This window comes from Dromiciops gliroides, chromosome 5 (genome assembly GCF_019393635.1).
Source record: "Dromiciops gliroides isolate mDroGli1 chromosome 5, mDroGli1.pri, whole genome shotgun sequence".
NCBI lineage: Eukaryota > Metazoa > Chordata > Mammalia > Microbiotheria > Microbiotheriidae > Dromiciops > Dromiciops gliroides.
In genome coordinates, this window is record NC_057865.1 from 106,511,338 (window position 1) to 106,526,242 (window position 14,905).

General features: G+C 39.5%; 1 protein-coding gene across 1 annotated transcript in view; it reads left to right on the top strand.

Moving 5' to 3' along the window:
- Nucleotides 1–14,905, top strand: part of ZC3HAV1 (zinc finger CCCH-type containing, antiviral 1) — a 110,116-nt gene that overhangs the window by 52,334 nt on the left and 42,877 nt on the right. The window contains 3 exon segments of the mRNA XM_043968309.1: nt 1,013–1,121; nt 3,351–3,453; nt 6,036–6,120. Coding sequence (XP_043824244.1) covers nt 1,013–1,121; nt 3,351–3,453; nt 6,036–6,120 — 297 coding nt within the window.

The following is a 14,905-nucleotide window of genomic DNA, read 5'->3' on the forward strand; positions in this document are numbered from 1 at the left end:
TCACAACCTCCCTGGGAGGTAGATGCTGTTATTACCTCCATTATACAGAAGAGGAAACTGAGGCTCTGGTCTTCCCTCTTCCCTCCTTTAGTGCCTTCCCTATGAGATTCCCTCCTATTTACACTATGTATTTTGTATGCACCTTACTGTTCATGTTTTCTTCTCCAACAGAATGTGAGTTTCATAAGGGAAGGGACTTTGTTTTTGCCTTTTCTCCTTAGCACTCATCCTAATTGCTTAATATATACTTGTTGACTGAGGCTGGGATAGGCTAAACTAGTTACCCAGGACCATACAGCCAGTCAGGGTCTCTGAGGCAAGATTTGAACTCAGGATCTCCTTCACTCTTTGGGTTATTGTTGGGTTTTTTTTTAGTTTTCTTGCTTTCAATTTTATTAATTTCTCCTTTGATTTTCAGGATTTCTAATTTAGTATTTTTCTGTTTAGAATTTTATTTTCCAAATTACATGTAAAAACAAATTTTGACATCAATTTTTTAAAACTTTGTGTTCCAACTTTTCTTCCTTCCTCCTTTCCCACCCCCTCACCCCCAAGAACTCAAGCAATTCAATATAAGTTATACATGAGTAGTCATGGAAAACATCTCCACATTAGCTAGGTTGTGAGAGAAAACAAGATGAAAACAAAACTTCAGATTAAGGAACGGTCAAAAAAATATATGTTTCAATTTGTTTTCAGATACCATCAGGTCTTTCTCTGTAGATGGATTGCAATTTTCATAAGTCCTTCAGAGTTGGATCATTGGATCATTGCATTGCTGAAAATAATCACGTGCTTCCCAGCAGATCATCTTACACTATTGCTGTCTCTGATGGAAGTGTCAAGACATAACAGGAGAAGGATCTCTAAAGAAAAGCTTTAGTCCCATGCCCAATCATAGACATGGTTGTTTGTTTGTTTTAACCAAATGATATCAGGTGTTATAGTGATAGTTTATTTGAAAGTCCCACTCATTAATTTTTAAAAAATTTTCCCATATGATATCAAACAGGAGGGTTCAGAATTTATTTCTGAAGATCTGGAGTCCTTATTTCTGCTCTGTCCAGAGGAATTTGTGGAATTTTCAGAAGGTCGTCATAAGTATAAACTAGACTTTAACGGTATGTCTTCTTTTAGGGGATCTTTTCATCTTGGTGTAAATGCATATAATGTTCATTTGGTTCTCTTTACCGCATTCTTCATCAGCTCATACAAAGCTTCCCAAGGTTCTCTGAGTTTCTCATTTTATATGGCATATGAGTGTAATGAAATATTATTTGGTCATAAGAAATGATGGAAATGAGGAGTTCAGATGAACACGGGAAAACTCAAATGGATCTTTTGAAATCTTTGAAACTGACCTAAATGTGAATTGAAAGTATGGTTGATTAAAGAAGGGAAGGCAGGCTTTCACAGACAGTTTTTTGTAACAGAGCTCTTCAGTCACACAGGTGACTGAAAGAGATACTTGCTATGTTTGCTTTTTGTTTATTATTAAAACAAACAAACAAACATTTGACTTGGTAGAGTGAAATGCAGTATTAAAGGCTCTAACAGGAAGACTTTAATGAGTCAGGAAAACCTGAGTTCAAATCCTGCCTCAGATACTAGCTATGTGATCCAGGGCAAGTCATTAACCTCTGTTTGCATCAGTTTTCTCAACTGTGAAATGGAGATAATAATAGCACCTACCTCACAGGGTTCTTGTAAGGGCCAAATAAGATATCTGTGAAATGCTTCCTTAGTCCAGTGCCTGGCATTTGGTAGGTGCTTATTAAATGCTTATTCCTTTCATCCATGTTAAAATCATAGAAGATTCTTAGATAAACATGACCACACAGATAACTTTCATCAATCCTCAGGCCTCTGATCGACTGAAACAGGAAACAGGGTGATGTAGGTAATGTCCCAGGGACATCACCCTCTACTGTGGGAGTTCAAATGGTAGAAAGTTTTCCTATAACTGGGGAGATTCCCCCAGATGCCCCTGTTTGTGGATTATATTGTCCTACTTGTATCACACCCAAGATCCCCACAGGAAATCCTTAATGAAATCTAAGATTTCTAAAGAGAGATTGGCCTAAGAGGCGATATGGGAAAAATTAAAGGAATGAAGGTCTGTTGCACGAATTGCCACATGTAGCTAGATGGGGCAGCTGTAGAATTAGTCCTATCAGGTTATCTCTGGTGAATACTACATTTGACTCTGTGCACCTGATTCTAGACCAGAGTTCCTTAACTTAGAGTGCTTGAACTTCTTTTTAAAAAAACATTTTTATATCCATATAATTAGATTAACCAATTAATTTGTTTGATGCATTTGAGAGTATTACTCGGAGGAAGAATCCATCGGCTTTACCAGATTGGGTTTTTTTCATCCATAAGAAACTCGAAGAATTCCTGCTCTAGAATAAAAGTTAAAACTCTTCTGATTCTTAGTAGGGTTCTGAAAAAGACAGGTACCATCAGTGGACACAGATTTTCATCTGTGACAATTACCCATCCAAAGAAGATTTCTCCTTTCATTCATATTAAGTTATCAGCACATCATGAAGAGGTCACTCATTGATGGGGTTATATGCAATCATATAATCCCTGGATTTATTTATTTATTGGTGGAGCAGCCATATTTCTTTGTGGGGCAGGAGGCTCCCAAAGCCAGACAAGAGGGGAGTGTAGGCCGGGCTTTACAAATTAGTGTCTGTTTAGTTAAGGGTTAATACCAAAGGCAGAAGCCGTGACATTGAGAAGGCCCAGGTCCATAGCGTCGTTTTGCTCTAATGGGTGCACTAGGATGAGGCAGATTTGTTAAAAGGGCAAAGACTAGACTTGTTGTTGTCTTTGGCATCATGACGATGCCATGACTTTTGCAGTGAATTAGAGTTTAAGTGGGAGGACTGTGCAGAGTTACCAGCCTCGTTCTCTCCTCCAGAGCCATCCGTGTCTGGATGACTAGAGCTGGTCCCAGATGTTTAAGGCAATTGGGGTGAAGTGACTTGCCCAGGGTCACACATAGGTGAGGTCACATTTGAACACAGGTTCTCCTAACTTCTGGGCCAGTGCTCTATCTATTGCACCACTGAATTGCCCAAAAGACTAAACTTACCTGAGACTCAAAGGGAAAGTCTTAAAGGGAGTGAGAAAAAAGCGACCAGGAGAGAAGTGGAGCCCAGCTGAATACAGTCTTTGGTTGGCTTAGCACCTGCTGTGAGAATGAGGTTTTTGTGCCATGGGAAATGGGGTGGGCCCATTCTTTCCTCACTGGGGTGTTAGGCACAGCATCTGCTGTCTGTGCTTCTGATCATAATAACCATTTTAACTTTGGACTAACTTTTTTTTTCTGTCTAAAGAAATGACCCAGACAAACATAGTCACTCGTACTAAAAGGGAAGTCCGAAGGCGGCCTAAATTTGTGTCCTCCGTAACTGTGTACTGGAATCAAAAACATGAAAGGTAAGTATCTGATTGAGTGCTCCTCTTAACTCATGAGAGGTACCTCAATTGAATTCATGATCACTAATCTGGGCAAGACTGAAAGGTCCTTTCATGTAGTCTTCAAGCATTTATTCCATTTGCCTACTTTGTGACAGGCTCTATTCAAGGCCTTGACATTACAGAACTAAAACAAATTAGTCCCTTTAAGAAACTTACATTCTGCTGGGAGAAACAGTATGTGTATAGAAAATTCAGTTAAAAAAACCTCTGCAAAATAGATACAATGTGATTTCCCGGGTGAGGGCAGTAGCACCTGAAAGGATCAGGTGAGACTTGCTGTGGGGCATGATGTTTGAGTAGAGCCTTGAAGCAATCTAGGGGTTGTCTGAAGGGTAGGGAAGAAGGGGAGTGCACTGTAGGTATAGACAATGGACCGGTACAGAGACACAGAAGTGAGAGCTCAAACATCCTGTACAAGGAACATCAAGTAGCTTAGTGGCGTTGGAATGGAGAGGAATTAGAAATGAGTCTGGAAAGGTAGTCTGGAGGCAGATTATGAAGGGGTTTGTATTTTAGCCTAGATGTATGAGGGAATTACCAGAACTTCTTGAAAAGGGGAGCGATGTGGTCAGGCCTTTGCTTGAGGAATATCAATATTCCTAATGTAGTCAAGTGGAGGATGGATTGGAGAGGGGGAGAGAAGAAAATCAAGGAAACCAATGGGGAGATCACTGCAGAAGACTTGGCGAGAGGTGTTGAGAGCCTGAACTCAAAACGGTAGTGGTATAAGTGCAAAAAACGAGACAGATTCAAAAGCTGTTGAGGCGCTGAATGTGTAAGTCTTGGCAATTGGCTGGATATGGGAGGCAAGTGAGGATTAATCTGAGGTTGTAAACCTGGGCACCTAAAAACAAAAAAAGGGAAATTAGAAAAAAGGACAAATTTGAAAGGAGGGAAGAGTTCTGTTTTAGCTATAGGGAGTTTGAAATTTCCCTGTGACACACCAATAAGAAATGTCCTATGGCTAAGTTGCTGATGATTGGACCATAGATGTAGAACCAGAAGAAACCTTAGAAGCTATCTCTTAAAGATCTCTCATTTTGCAAACAGGCAAACTGAGGCTTCGCAAACTTGACCAAGGTTATGTTTTAGGAAAAGAATTCAGGAGAGAGACTGGAGTTGGATGTGTAGATTTGAGAATCATCTTCATGGAAGTGATAGTTAAACCCTCATGACAGTTGATGAGAAGAGAGGGGTGTGGGGGTGGGGGCTGGGCTGAGCACAGAGCCCTGGGGTATATACACAGATAAAATAAGCGGAGGAAGAGACTTCAAGGGAAGATGACTCTCTGAATGGGAAGCAGACCATCTCCATACCTACTTCAGGAAAAGCCCTAAGTTTATACTAGATTGAATAAATACACCCCAGAACCATAGGAAAAAAATAGGAGACAGGGCCCACTGACCATGAAGAATACCTAGGATTCTCTGAAATGATGACTTTTAAAAATCTAGACATTATATTCAGAAGTCATAAATGAAAACTGTACACATCTGTTAGAACCAGAGGGCAAAGTAAAGGTAGAAAGAATCCGCCAATACTTTCCTAAAAACACACACACACACACACACACACACACACACACACACACACAGTCCTAGCAGTGTCTTAAATCTAGAGTTCCTACATCAAAGAAAAAATGCTGCAAACTTCCAGAAAGAAGCACTTCAAATATTAAGGAACTGCATTTTGTATCACACAAGAGCTGGCAGCATCTTCTATAAGAGAGGGAAGAGATCTTTACAAATGGCATTCTAAGAGGCTGCTCCCTATAGTGATCAAATGGGTGACTGATGGAAGTCTTGTCAGCCTTGTCTACCCTTATTGGAGTGTCAGCTCCTTGAAAGCAGGGACTGCCTCACTTATACTTTTATGTCCTCTGTACTTGACACAGTCCCTGGGAAATATTAAACAACTAATACATGATTTTTCATTCCTGCCAAGTGCCTTATTTATTCCTCTCCTATGGCATTTTTGGTAGTCTTGCTGTATTTAACAGCTATTTGTTAACATTAATCTTTTTATGTCACCACCATACCTGACACTGTACCTTACAGGTTGTCAGCACCACAGAATTGTTTACTAAATGAATGAATTGGGGAAACTTGGCAGTGGTTATGGGGTGTGTGTTGGGGGGGTACTGTGTGTGTATGTAGAACGTGTGTGTGTGTGTTATGAAATGAAGTACTATGATGTGTGCATATTCTCTGTATTTGAATGTTATGAAATGAGGCACTACATATATATATGTCTGTGTGTCTGTTATAGAACACCTTATTTTATAACATACATATATACATTTATATTTTCATATACATTTGGTACCTCATTTTATAACATATAGAATAAATATACATATATGATACCTTATTTCATAACATATATACATACATAAATGTATGCATTTATGTCAGAAGAGTCTACTAGAAAAGAATAGGAAGACGCTATGCATCTCTCAGGAAATCCTAGTTAGGCAGAATTTCAGGGTTTAAGGTGGAAAGGACACGGACTAATCATTTCTTACTTTTTCTTATATTCAGCCAAACCCAAGAGCAGAGCAAGAAAGTTTCCTTCAATTTTCCTTCACACTGGGACCAGTTGAACCTGCCACATACGGGATATAAGGTACATTTTTGGTTATTTCTTTAGTGCATGAATTAGTCAAAGGGAGGGCTTTGAGATTACTAAATACAGTTTGCAACTGTGAAATCTATCTGACTTGACTGCTTCTGCCTAGTGATAGGGAAAGATAAAGATGGGAAAATCATAAACAAGAAACCTTCTATCTCATTTTTTTCCCCTGAGGAATTTCTTTTGAAAAAAATTTATCACCATTTTAATGGTATTGCTGCAAATCTCATGGAGACAAAAAGAGGTTGTACTAGGGAGTGCCTATACAAGTAATACTAGTTGGGAATAGTAGGGTTTTTTTGTTTGTAAGTTTTGTTTCATTTTGTTATTTAGTTTATTATTTGTTTTTAACATTCTTTTCTTTTAAAATGTTGAGTTCTAGATTCTCTACCTCCCTCCCACCCCTCCTTTTTCCCCACTGAGAAAAACAATAGGATTTAAATTATACATATGAAATCATGAAAAACGTTTCCATGTTAGCCATATTATACTGACAAAAAAAGCAAAAAGATAAAGCAAGAAAATTCTACTTTGATTTGCACTTAGAGTTCATCACTTCTCTCTCTGAAGGTGCATTATTTGATCTCTTTGGGTATTGACATAGTAGTGGTATTATGGATCAAAGGGTATGTAGAGTTTTATTGCCCTTTAGGTAGAGTTCCACATGTTCTCCAGAATGGTTGGACTGTTCACTACTCCACCAACAATGCATTGGTGGACCCATTTTCGCTCATCCCCTCCAGCATTTGTCATTTCTGATAGGTGTGCTCTACTCAGTAGTGATTTAGAGCATTTTTTCATATGAATATAGATAGTTTTTGTTTCTTCTAAAAATGCCTATTCATATCCTTTGAGAATGACTTGTTTTTATAAATCTGAAGTTTCCCATATATTTAGAAATGAGGCCTTTATCTGGCATCTAGGTGGAACACTATATAGAGTTCTCGCCCTGAAGTCAGGAAGACTCATCTCTGTGAGTTCAAATCTGACCTCAGCTATTTACTAGTTCTGTGATCCTGGGCAAGTCATTTAACAATGTTTGCATCATTTTCCTCATCTATAAAATGAACTGGAGAAGGAAATGACAAACCATTCCAGTATCCCTTCCAAGAAAACCCCAGATGGGGTCAGAGTCAGATACAACTGACATGAGTGAAGAACAACCACAACAAGGCCTTTATCAGAGAAACTTGTGAAATTTTTATTACCCCATTGTCTGTGTTTTAGCAAAATGTTGTTTCCCTGATTATCTCTTAATTAGGTCTGTTTTTGCTTTTCTTTGTCTGAGATCATGCTTGCTATCCCTGCCTTTTTTACAAAATGAAGTATAATAAAGATAAAGAAATATAATTAAAAAGTATAATAGAATAAGTATATAATATAAGTATATAATAATAGAATAATAGAATAAGTATAGAAAAGTATAATAGAATAAGAAAAAATATTGCATAGAAGGACATTGGTAATATGTAACACATAAGATGTTGTAGTTACATGTAAGCTACACCCATGAAATCCAGCAGTGGGCACTATCTGGAACATGAGTAACCATGTTTCCCCTTAAACATCATATTTAATCCTGGCATTGGCCAAATAGGCCTTACATTTGTGTGAAGCTTTTGACTGATAAGTTTCAATTCTATAGGTTCTCTACCAAATATGTGGATGATAATGTGTCAATGTTGCCCTTAAAAATCCTTTGCCAATTTCCCGTTAGGTACTTGATCAGTTCCACGGTGACCTCCTGAGCTTCTAGTTGACTCAGGCTAATTCTTGGGTCTCTTAGACTGACTCTGTGCCAGTAACTGACTTCACACAATCCCTCCTTTGGTGCTCACAATATTCTTTGTCATGATTAGAGTTAAGGTAAACTGAGGCATAAGCTCAGAGCCTGATCCATTTATTAATTAGCAAAGTGCAGATTTGCTGATAAGCAGAGTTTCAGCCTCCACAGCAAGCAAAGACCCTGAATGAGGCCCGACAGATCATTTTTACAGACAAAAGGAAGAGCATCCGAAAAACCCAACAAGCCAGCATCCTAGATGAAGAAGACAATAAAATTGGTTACAAAGTCAGAAGCATCATGTGAGGCTAGCGACAACCCCTTCTTCCAACTTATCGCTAGGAAATCCTATAGTCCACCTGCAAAAATAACTAAATGTGGGGCAGCTAGATGGCGCAGTGGATAGAGCACCGGCCCTGGAGTCAGGAGTACCTGAGTTCAAATCCGGCCTCAGACACTTAACACTTACTGGCTGTGTGACCCTGGGCAAGTCACTTAACTCCAGTTGCCTCACTAAAAAAAAAGAATAACTAAATGGTATATGGATATCAGATTTCCTCTAATTTCACAAGTGGTGTTGAGATAATGGGTTTCTTTTCATTAAAGTGATTTATAGAGAAACAACTTAAGCTCAGAGATGAAGACTGAACTTCTGAACTTAATTCAAAGACAAAGAAACAGGACTTAGGCAGTTATACAAAATGATGACAGTGATACAGAATAGAATCAACTACAAAACCGAATCACTTTGATTTTCCCATCATGGTGCAGCAGCACAACTGGTCCTATGTCTTTCCTTCATCCTCAACTGCATCAACCAAATCCTGCTGGGAGCTGGCTTAGGAACCAGTTCTTTTCCCCAAGGGTGGCATTGTAAACAAAAACAATGTCCTTCTATGCACACAATCCCTATGAGGATGCACAAGAGAAAACCCATAAACAGATCCTTTAGCCATGAGAGATTTGGGAACCGAGGTGTTATCCATTCTCTTGGGGACCAGGATTCCTTCCCATCCTAGAACTTGTTCCAAGCTTTCAGAAACAAGTCCATAGGGATATGAATGTTGTTGAAGTTGTCAGGAACTCAGGTGCAGTGCTCTTGGCCTATGAGAGCACATACCTTTTCCCTCTCTGCCAGGAGTAAGTCTGGAGTTGGTTATTTTGTGAGGCCACAGCCCTGAGTGCAAGAACTCTGGTACTTAGTTCCTCCACTGTACCTATGGTCTCATGGATGAAGACTTGCAAAATCCTGTTCATTCTTTTCTGAAGACCTAGGCTGCATGTGTCTTATGTAGTCAGTAGGGTGCCATGGGCACCCTTAGGTTCTCCTCCTGAAGGGGATAAAACAGATACTTGTATGACTGCACAGTTACTGCATTAAGTGTGTGCTTGTAGGTTGGACAGGTAGCCTGGCAGCATCCCTGTCAGTTTTTGGAAATCCCATAATATATTTTATTATTGCACAAAAAACAAAATCCCATGGGGCTATCCTAAAAATCTCAGCGTCACTTGGTCCCTTGCAGAGAAAACATTTTGTACATATTCCTGGTCCCCGTGGATAGTCGCATTCTTATATAAGGGTATAGTATAGTTACATCCTGTTTCCCATTCCATTTCCTGACCATTTGTCCCATTCTGTTCATAACAGAGTAGGGCTGGTGTTGCAGTATTAATGTAGCCATAGTTGGGGTGAAAACTGGGAGATGTTAGTAATTTTCTTCCTATCTAATGTACAGGATTATTGAAGAATTATTCTTCCCCCGCCAGGGCAGTACAATGAGCTTTGTGCTTGTGTTCCCTGTATTGATAGCAAATGAACAGCCACAGAAGTCCTGGCTGTCCTGCTCACCCCCACCAGAGATATGCCTCCTCCAAGGTTAAACAGTGCATATCCAACAGTTGGTCCATTAAAGCTGTTGCTGGCATTTTGGCCTCTGTTTCCCCAACTTCAAGTGTGCCAAATGGCTAAAAGCATGAAAAACAAATGCGTGACAGGTTACAGGTGACAGATAAGTTCCTAATTATCAGGGTCAAATAAGTAGGTCCCTATTTAGCTACTCAGCTCCTCTTGATGTTTTTGGGTGATAAGTGGAGTGCAGGCTCAGGTTTAAACCAAGACACATGGAGAGTTGTTTGATTATTTCTGTGGTAAAATGCAGCCCTTGGTCGCAGCCAGCAGTATGTGGCCAGCCAAATCTTGGTATTATATACTTGATCAGACACCTTGCTACCATTTTTACTATGGCGTGTGTTGCTAGAAAGGCTTTTACCCAATGGCTCAGTTGGTCTCAGCACAAAAAAACAAACCTATAGCCCATAGACTTTGGTAATTCAATAAAGTCAGTCTGTAGATGTTCAGGTGCTTCAGACTTCTCATAGAGTTGAACTGTGTACAAAGAAGGCAGCTGGAGACCACACGATGGGCCTCTGCGTAAACATTGGGGGGCAAAGCATGATGGGTGAGCTTACGGTACAAGGGCCTCTGTTTCCATGTGTCCCTGGGCATGTTGTTGTCATGAGTGACCAAGGAGAACAATGGCCGTGAGGGCCCAAATGCACCCCAAAGCACCTCGTTGGGGACTCTTAATGGTATCACAGAATAGACTTTTTAAAATTCTCAAATTAATATAAGTTCAAGCAGAAATTATAAGCAGCTTACAAATAGGTAGCAAGTCCATAAGCCACACAGAACCAATAAGACAAGCAAAATTGCAGTGGGGTGAATAAAGAAATCCAATATCGCTATAACTTACAGGGTTAAGTCTTTTGGCAGCTTCTATGATCGCGCGAGCACCTCTTGTGTATCCCTCAAACATCTGTGCATTGATCAGGGCAGGTTTAGGTAGGTATTTCCTCAACTATCTCCAGGTTCCAGGTCACTGGCAGAGAATTTCTAGGTAATGCTGCCAAAGTCTGCTAGTGATAAGACTAAGTATAATTTATTAAAACTTGAGAAAATCTCATCCTATTAGCCTTGTATTAATCAGTTCATGTGGTGAAAATCAGTTCAGACCTTATGGAGATAGTCTTATGAACAATAGCGCTGTGAAGAGAACATCAAAGGGGGCAGCTGTGTGGCACAGTGGATAAACACTGGCCCTGGAGTCAGGAGGACCTGAGCTCAAATCCGGTCTCAGACACTTGACACCTACTAGCTTTGTGACCCTGGGAAAGTCACTTAACCCTCATTGCCCAGCAAAACAAAACAAAAACAAAAAGAACATCAAAGTAGGCTATCCAGTAAAGTGCCTTGTACTTGTATCCCATCATAGCCATTCAGATGTGCTGGGGTATTGCAACACAAGATTCATTACATTAAAAAATTACAGTTTTACTTGCCTTAATTTGAGAGATTTGCTTAGAAAGGAAGAAGGAGGGACATGGTTGTTAAAACATCAGGACTGTACCTCCAGGCCTAAGTCTAAGGATACAGAATGACTTAATAGGTATTACAGGTTAAAGTTCTGTTTGACTTCAGGTAAGAGTCATAGTCAACTTTTTGGAACAGCCAAACATGCAGCAAAGTTCTCTATTACTCACAGGGTATCATAGCCTGACTGAGGACTAACCAGGCGAGAAACAGTCCTTTTGAAAGGAAATAGCAAAATGAGGAAACTAAATCAAGAGGGTCCTACCTTTATACATGTAATGTCATCCCCCCAACTTTCCCAAGCACAATCATCCACTTATAGCAGTGCTCAGACTGAATGCCCTTTGGGTATCATATGGCATTCCCTTTGACTAGTGGACCTGAAATCAAAACTCATAACTATCTAATTATAGGCTCAAGAAATTTTACCTCAAATAGCAAGATTTCACTAATCACAGCTTAAGGCTAGTGTATAATTATTTTTCTCATGTTGCAATAACATTTAACATTGAGCACATATAAAAACATCATGTTTATCCTTCGTTTAGAAATTAAGAATAATCACATTCTTGAATTTCACACATACATGATAATTTATTCAGCACCCCACCAGAAATGCTAACTACAGCAAGGCTTCTATTTGTACTGCCTATTAACAACTAAGGCAAAAATGAAATCTTTGAATCTAAGGTCTGCTGTTACAAGTACAAATTCATAATTTTCATTAGTGATAGCCAAATAATCAGATAAAACTCACTCTTGAAGCAAACTTGTAAGTTTTCTCACTTTAATTGGGAAGGGTCCTACTTTCTCAAACTTCATTACTTTCGAATTTTATAACTGCTGTCTGCAGGGCTGATAAGATCTTATGATCCATCCTGAAGAGGAAGTCCTAAAAACTTCACAAATAAGGACAATTTAAGAGGTCTCTGTTACTTTTCCCCTCAAACAGTAAGTTATCCATTTTTTTGTTTTGTTTTGTTTTGTTTTTTAGTGAGGCAATTGGGGTTAAGTGACTTGCCCAGGGTCACACAGCTAGTAAGTGTTAAGTGCCTGAGGCTGAATTTGAACTCAGGTACTCCTGACTCCAGGGCCGGTGCTCTATCCACTGCGCCACCTAGCTGCCCCAAGTTATCCATTTTAAAGCAAAACATACCTAATTAAAATTCATTAAGTTTTGAAAAATTGTGACCATATTCTTCAGCAGCGTAATTTATAACCTAAAAGTATCCAGATTAAAAGAAAATTTTAAAACATAACACAAAACTTGATGCCAATAAAATTATATCAATTCATTTCAATGCATTTCTGAATTTTCTTATAAAGCTATCTGTTTGGTACTCTATACCAATTGAATTTTTAAAAAACCAATATAGACTAATTATACTTAATATAATAATAGCTAATATTTTATATATTGCTTACCATGTGCCAGGCACTGTGCTAAGTACTTTATAATTATTATTAAGTCATTTGAACTTCCAACCACCCTAGGAAATAGGTGGTATCACTATCCCACTTTACAGATGAGGAAACTGAGGCAGACAGGTGAAGTAACTTGCTTAATTAACATCACACTTTAATAAATCTGAGACCAGATTTGAGCTCAGGGTTTCCTGATACATGTTTTTCAAGCCTTAATGCCAAATAGCAAATGTATTTTGCATTAAGTAGCAGTTTACCACAATTATCCTAATAGGAAAACACAACTCATTTTAAATGAGACTTGTATAAATTCAGTCACATCTGGATCTATATTGTACCAATGATATCACACAGAATCTCAGTTTTCCCAAGGGCTGTTTCCTGCTAGCACTTCACGTTTTAGGACCTGTGACTTTCAGTCTACTTCCAAAGATTTTTCAGTCTTGGATTTTCAGCCCTCTCTTAGGGTCCATGAGGATTGTATATTCCTCACATTAGAACTAAAATATGCTCTTCTGATAGTCCTGCAAGGACTTTGTATGCTTTCCTCAAATAATTCCATGTTACAAATACGTTACTATATTTTCCTTATCATAATGAATAACCGCATGATGTTTGTCATATCCTTATCTCACTGAGTTAAAAAACTCTCTGGAGGGGCAGCTAGGTGGCGCAGTGTATAGAGCACCGGCCCTGGAATCAGGAGTACCTGAGTTCAAATCCGGCCTCAGACACTTAACACTTACTAGCTGTGTGACCCTGGGCAAGTCACTTAACCCCAATTGCCTCACTAAAAAAAACCTCTCTGGAACCTCTTTCCAAACTCTCCATTCACACTCAGTGCAAACAGACTTCAACTTTAACTTTCTAACCCTTTTCCTCTCATCACAAATATTTATCCCCAGTATCACCCAACCGCAAAAAAGTACAGACTGGTGCCAACAGTGGCTCTGTCTTCTGTGGTGGGGATAAAGGGTAGTGGCGACAGTGGAGGGTGTGGACAGTGGTCCACATGGCAGCTAGTTCTTCATAGGGTCCCTGGTTCATAATCTGGAACATGTCACCTCCCTGCCAGAGGCCACCCCCTGCTCATAGTAAACTTTCTTAAAGTGTTCCTCCTGTTTAGAGTAAAACATATACATACACATAGACACTGGGCCCCCGTTTTGTTTTCTAAATCTCCCTTTTGAGTCCTTAATCCCATCTCCTCTGCCTTCCTGCATTACTCCCTTCACGGGTGTTACCTACATCTTTATTTCCTTAACCTTGTCTTTCTTCTCTCTGCTCATTCCCTACAAAAGTGTTTCTTAAGACTACCATGGTCTTTGTTTCTGAGAAATCTAGAACAGATGGCCACAGTAATGAAGGTCAGTCTTGGTTTGAAAGTTCTGTCCCACAGCACCATGTTCTGTTTGCCTTGGCTCTAGATCTTTACATCAGGGTTTTAGTACGTGCAGCTGACCATAATCAAAGGACCTGTGCTGTTGTACCAAGTTTGTTTTTCACAATTATTCTTGGACCATATCTGGTGTTTGTTGAGCTGCTGCTTGAAAGCAGTTTTCCCTTGTCCCAAACTTTAACACCTTGCCTAAGTGGGAGTCAGCAGCAGGTTTACACTTCTAAACCCAAAATGATATTGGTGTCCCCTTCATTTTTCTGCAACACCCTCTACTCACCATTGCCTTTTACTTTGGGAGTGCGGTTTTCAATTTTCTTCATACTCAAATGAGAGAATCAATTTTGGACTTAGGATTTCTGGAAAAAGGAGAACCTTATCCTTCCTTAGTTTGGGGAGTTTATTTCTCCAACCACTTTGATGTGGGATGGAATTTAGGGTCAAATTGATTGCGAGTTGTCCCAAAAGAATTACAAGACTCAGTGACTCAGTTTCCCAAGTTTTATTGCAATGCTGTGAGTGATCACAGGGAGAGAAAGCAGAAAAGTGGAAAGGTATCTCTCAAATAAGGAAAGGAAAGACAGTTATATTTATAGTATGGATAAATTGATTATCAGTCATTATAATAATCTCCACCTTGGGGAGGTACAGAGGAGGGCCTGTCCTCATTCTAATATTCTCTACCTAGGGGCGTTACAGGGGAGGGCTTGTCCTAATTTGGAGTTCCTGGGGTCCTAAGCCAACCCCCGAGGCATGTACCTTTTTCAGTGGAGGTGTGTTTTGGGGGTTTACACATCATAAGGTG